This window comes from Macaca fascicularis, chromosome 6, assembly GCF_037993035.2.
Source record: "Macaca fascicularis isolate 582-1 chromosome 6, T2T-MFA8v1.1".
Taxonomy (NCBI): domain Eukaryota; kingdom Metazoa; phylum Chordata; class Mammalia; order Primates; family Cercopithecidae; genus Macaca; species Macaca fascicularis.
This window is the reverse complement of record NC_088380.1, coordinates 43101629-43107628: the sequence shown is the minus strand read 5'-3', so window position 1 is coordinate 43107628 and position 6000 is coordinate 43101629. Positions and strand designations below refer to the sequence as shown.

The 6000-nt window shown below is 37.0% G+C and overlaps 1 protein-coding gene across 6 annotated transcripts in view; it reads right to left on the bottom strand.

Moving 5' to 3' along the window:
• Window positions 1-215: 215 nt before the first annotated feature.
• Window positions 216-6000, bottom strand: part of GHR (growth hormone receptor) — a 320003-nt gene continuing 314218 nt past the window's right edge. For 4 of the 6 annotated variants that reach the window (XM_005556812.5, XM_015451334.4, XM_005556809.5 and 1 more), the window contains exons 9-10: window positions 3929-3998; window positions 216-3601 (exon numbers count right to left, since the gene is read on the bottom strand). In XM_005556812.5, the coding sequence (XP_005556869.3) occupies window positions 2630-3601; window positions 3929-3998 (1042 nt within the window). In that variant the 3' untranslated portion in view covers window positions 216-2629. The remainder of the gene's footprint in view (window positions 3602-3928; window positions 3999-6000) is intronic. The other 2 variants (XM_065546202.2, XM_073993382.1) reach the window with 1 other exon arrangement.

The window sequence follows — 6000 nt, the reverse complement described above, 5'->3', positions numbered from 1 at the left end:
GATATTTCTGAGCTGGGCTTTTGTCTCCTCAAAAAATAAGGGAAGGGGTTTATGTTTCCCTCTCTATATCCCAGCCCATAAAAATCTCCATACCCAGGGCTGATGTATTTGATCCAGTGGTGCTAAGCTCTCCTTACAATGATAATTCACAGTATACAGAGTGGTTTAGATGATTTTTATGTTGGTGTTTGATAACAGAAGCACACTATCAGGAATCCAAGAAAATAAATTTATTAAACTTTGAAGGAAAAAATCCACAGAAATAAAGAGAGTTAAATATAAACTGCCAGACACAACTAGTCATACTAGTGAATAATGGCTTGTGTGGCCACCAAAGTACCAAAATGACATTCTGAGACTGATTGAGGTATTTAGCTATTTTTGGCTATAGAAATGTTGTCAGGCTGTTGTGAAATAGTAAGATAGTCTTCCAAACACACAGCTTTGAACTGAATTAGGTTCTACACTGATGATACTTTATATGAAACTAAATTATGTAGCTCTTGGAGAAAACCATAGCAGCAAAGTAGCAGAACATCTATTAAACATCTATTACAAATAACATGTTGAACTTTAAACACTCAATTCTAGCTTTTCATAGCCCTTCCTGCAAGAAAGGGAATTCAAAATTATCAGGCATTAAGCTTGCTTCCTAAAAAAGGTCTGCGATAAATGGGAAATACTATTTAAGTTAAAGCTAACTTCAAAGTTTTAAGCTTTTTTTAAAAATGAGAAGTATTCTTCACTGAGATGAGATTCTTCTTTTTCATAAACCTTTTCAGGAAATATCCCAATGCTCTTAAAAATGATGTTTAGGGCCAGGCGTGGTGGCTCACGCTTGTAATCCCAGCACTTTTGGAGGCCAAGTTGTGCGGATCACGAGGTCAGGAGATTGAGACCATCCTGGCCAACATGGTGAAACCCCATCTCTGCTAACATACAAAAAAATTAGCCTGGCATGGTGGTGCGTGCCTGTAGTCCCAGCTACTCAGGAGGCTGAGGCAGGGGAATCGCTTGAACCTGGGGGAGGTGGAGATTGCAGTGAGCCAAGATCGCGCCACTGTACTCTAGCCTGGCGACAGAGTGAGACTCCATCTCAACAACAACAACAACAACAAAACCTGATGGTTAGGATATTAAGGGATTGCAAAATAATTTCTAAATTATTGAGGTCCCTTCTTTTTCTTCTGAATGCTTGCTTTGAGGCCAATCCACTCAGAGAGGAAGTAAAAAATGATGAAACTTCTTCTTTTGCTATTTTAAATAAATCCTATAAAAGATTTAGTGAGAAAGAAAGTTTCTTTTAGAGGTTTAAATAATTTTCAGTTATCTGTGGGGACTGAAAACCTTGTTTCTTCTATGTTCTGTTCATTACCATGAAAAATGAGTATGTGTCTGGTTATAGGCTGGGAAACAAAAACCTATTTCTTGAACTCTTTGCTTGATTACCCAGTTAATTTCATTTGATTTGCTTCAACTTACAAAATGCTTCTTGTACCTTATTCCCTTCCTGGATAATTATGTAACAAAACCAAGTTGGGTGTGAACAGATTCTGCTGCAGAGGCTATAGATCTTATCTCTCACCATCTGCACACACTAAAAAACTCACTCCATGTGCAACTGCAGCACTTAAGCATCTTGGTCAGTATGAACCAGCTACGATTTCTACTTCTCTTAGCATGTATTTTTTTGGCATGAACCAAGATTTGGTGAAGAAAGGTTTTCTTTTTTTGCTTTTACTTCTTTTGGTGCCCGGTAAGTTGATCTGTGCAAACACTTTAAAGTTTTCTAAATTAACAAATATTTGTTTAAAAATTTGCTAAAAAAATATTTGTTTAAAAAAAATTATGTTCCAATAATGCAGATTACTACAATCATCTTAGAATTGTTGAAGGAGTCTGGGGAGGTATAAAAGGGCTTTGTAAAAAACTAGTTTGTTTTTCTTTAGGTGCATTAGCCAAAACATTAAACCAGCTTTAGACTGTAGTTGCTATACTCCTTAGAGGGGTCACACCAACTGCAGTACACAGTGTGTAGTGTAATATAAAATAGCCATGCTTGAAGTCTAAATTATTAAAAATATCTTTATCAATTTTATGTCAAAATAAATGTTTTACATATCCAAACTATTTTTGCCTTCTTGCTTACAGTTTGATTTTCTCACCTCTAGTTTTAATTTAATTTTTTAAATAAAAAAGTTTTTTTATTTAAGAAACAACAAAAAATTAGCCTGTGCTATGGTTTGCATTCAATTTTCCTGAACCGCAAAAGCCACCTGATTTTTTCGCTTTTTCAAAAAGCGTGATTTACTACACATTAAAAACATAGCCATTCAATGCTTAGTATCAAAAATTAACACCCACAATAATAAGACAATCACTGCTACTAAACAGTCTGACACCATTCTTTAAAATATTTACATTGCACAATAGAAATATCTATCTGATTGAGCATTCTTCTTATTTTTTTAACATCATATTTCAGCATTTCGGGAAAAGGCATTTTAGAATCCATATCCCACCCTGTCACCCCTGCAAAAAAGGTTTAAACATTGTTTTGGTTTAAACATTATTGCCCCAGCCAATTCTTTGCCATTAAATACGTAGCTCTTGGGAAATCAAAGAAAGGCTAAGGCATGATTTTGTTCAGTTGGTCTGTGCTCACATAGCCACACGACGAGAGAAACTCTTTGCCAGGCAAGGGCAAGGCAGTTGCATTGAGTATGAGGCCCTGTGGGGACTGTACTATATGAATGGAGGTATAGTCTGGGACAGGCATCTCAGAACCTGGAATATGTTCTGTTGTCCCAGGCCTCCCAGCAGTAGTGGTAAGGCTTTCGGTGGTGATGTAAATGTCCTCTTGGTTAAAGCTTGGCTCTATGTGTGATTCAACCTTGATGTGAGGAGCCACAGGGATGCACTTTTTGGCATCTGCCTCACAGAAGTAGGCATTGTCCATAATGAAGTCTTCTTGGCAGAGTGAGACCATTTCCAGGTGCATGTCACACTGGGACATCCCTGCCTTATTCTTTTGGCCTGGGGAAAGGACCACACTACCTGCTGGTGTAATGTCGCTCACCTGGGCATAAAAGTCGATGTTTGCCAGTGAACTTGGATTGCTTAGCTGAATATGGGCAGCTTGATGAGTTGACTCAGCTCCATCAGTAGGAAGTGGTTGTGGTTTGTTTTTCTCTGCTTGGATAACACTGGGCTGCTGAGTAGCAGGGCAAGCATCATGATAAGGTGGCTTATTTTGATTCTTCTGGTCAAGGCATAAGAGATCTGCTTCCCCTTTTAACCTCTGTGGCTGAGCAACCTCTGAGGTACCCTCATGTATGTTATTGGCATTGAAATCAGTCTCCAGAATGTCAGGTTCATAACAGCTGGTACGTCCAGAGTCGCCATCCTTCACCCCTAGGTTACTATGTGATTTCTGATGGTCACTGCTTAGAAGTCTGTCTGTGTCTGATCCCTCATTCTTTTCATCTGGCTCATCAATATCTAGCTCAATAAATTCAACCCAAGAGTCATCACTGTGGAATTCGGGTTTATAGCTATCATGAATGGCTAGGATTGTGTTCACCTCCTCTAATTTTCCTTCCTAGAAAATAGAAAGAAAATGAAGATCTATGAAAAGAAACTCATAATAATTAAATGAATTAGCAAATGATGTTCAGAGATTAATTATGGTTACAATAAGAACAACAGTAACAAAACATATCACAAAACATAAATTAGTGCATAACTTTTTATACATATGACATTTTCTTATTTTTAAGAGAGAATATTTTTAAAAATTTTCTCTAGGAGACGAGATACAAGAAAATTGAATGTGATATATATAGCTTACAGAAAACTTTAAACATATGACAGGATTCTTCAGGTGTTAATTAGTACTGGCCACAATTTAGATAAAATTATTAATTACCTTGAGGAGATCTGGATCGATTCCTTTAATCTTTGGAACTGGAACTGGGGGCAGAATCAGCATTTTAATCCTTGAAAACATATAAAATTTTGGTTTTGACATCTTAAAAGCTACATATTCTCAATTATAGCAAAAGATAGAAATAAAATATTGGCAATACTATTACTTTTCCAAATATTCTGGTACTTTATATAATTGGAGTATGAGAAACAGAAGAAAATATTAGACAGCAAATGAGAAAGAAAAATTGTAGAAGGAAAAAAAAGAACAATTAAAAAACCCGAAAAGCCTCATCTGACGTCTATTAAAAGAAAATGTGTTTTTCCCACAATCCTTTTTTTCTTAATGCTTTTTTATTTTCAGCCAGATTTAGTATTTGAAAGTGAGACATTTAATTTCATCTGAAGCTGATTTCCATGTCAGCTATAAGGCAATTCCAGTGTACATCTCATCAGTAATTTGTACAGAAAAGAAAGAACGAAAAAAGGGTCAATACACATGGAGCCAAGATTACCTGCACCCTTGAAAAAGGGTAGACTTGGGTAGGTTAGCTATATAGTTCATGTTAATTATGAAATTATCTAAGATGATCTTATTAAACAGGGTTTTACTAGAGGATTCATTTCAGATGGGACAGACTAAATTTGAACTATCTCTAACTAATCAGTATGGGTTTATATACACAATTCAAGGATGCATTTACATTTTCTGTTGCAAATCTTTAAATTATTTTTCGGTCATAAAAATGAATTAATCATGTATCTATTTTGTACAATTAATAGTGTAATTGGAGTTTATGGTGTTTTTAATTTTTTTTTAAACTTTTTGAGACAGGATCTTAATTTATCACCCAGGTTGGAGTCCAGTAGTGTAATCATAATTCACTGCAGCCTCAAACTCCTGGGCCAAGCGATATTCCTTCCTCAGCCTCGTAAGTAGCTAAGACTACAGGGTAGGCTAATTTTTATTGTTTCATTTTTTGTAATGGAGTCTTGCTCTAGTCACTGCCCGAGCCGTCTGGAACTCCTGGCCTCAGGGCAATCCTCCCGCCCCATCCTCCCAAAGTGCTGGATTTATATGCTATAAGCCATTGTATCTGGCCTGGAGTTTATTTTTATTTTTATTTATTTTATTTTATTTTATTTTTTATTTTATTTTATTTTTTTTTGAGGCGGAGTCTTCACTCTGTCGCCCAGGCTGGAGTGCAGTGGCACCATCTCGGCTCACTGCAAGCTCCGCCTCCCGGGTTCGCGCCATTCTCCTGCCTCAGCCTCCGGAGTAGCTGGGACTACAGGCGCCCGCCACCGCGCCCGGCTAATTTTTTGTATTTTAGTAGAGACGGGGTTTCACCGTGTTAGCCAGGATGGTCTCAATCTACTGACCTCGTGATCCGCCCGCCTCGGCCTCCCAAAGTGCAGGGATTACAGGCGTGAGCCACCGCGCCCGGCCTGAGTTTATTTTTAAAAATCAAATTATAGCACTGAAAAAAGGCTCAGATATTATTCCAAACAATTCATTTAACTTTTAAAAAAACTCCTGACTATTCAGAGATGACACTGTCATGAAGAGGTGGTAACCTGATTTTTGGATATCAGTTGCTATTCCACTCAGTGTGAATGGTCAGTCTAGTCCATTACATAAGGAATACATTCTCTCAATATTTCTACTTGCCATTTTACCTAATCCAAGCAATAAGGGAAATTCCATTTTATAAATTGCATTAAGTAGCCTCTACTACTCAGTGGGGCAAATGTTAAAGCAAATTCTTACTAATGAATTACAGATATAGAAATAAGCAATACAAATTATTAATAATAACTACTCTCATTTTTTAGTGATAAATCAGACGCTGTGGGATATATTTTGCACTAAACTGTGGGTCACTAAATTAAGGTCTATGGGCCAAATCTGGCCTGTCACCTGTTTGTGTAGATAAAATTTTATGAGAACACAAGCATCTTCATTCATTTCCATATTGTCTATGGCCACTTTCATGCCACAGTGGCAGAGTTGAGTAGTTGTGACAGATACTGTATGGCTTGAAAAGCATAAAAATGTACTCTGACTCCATG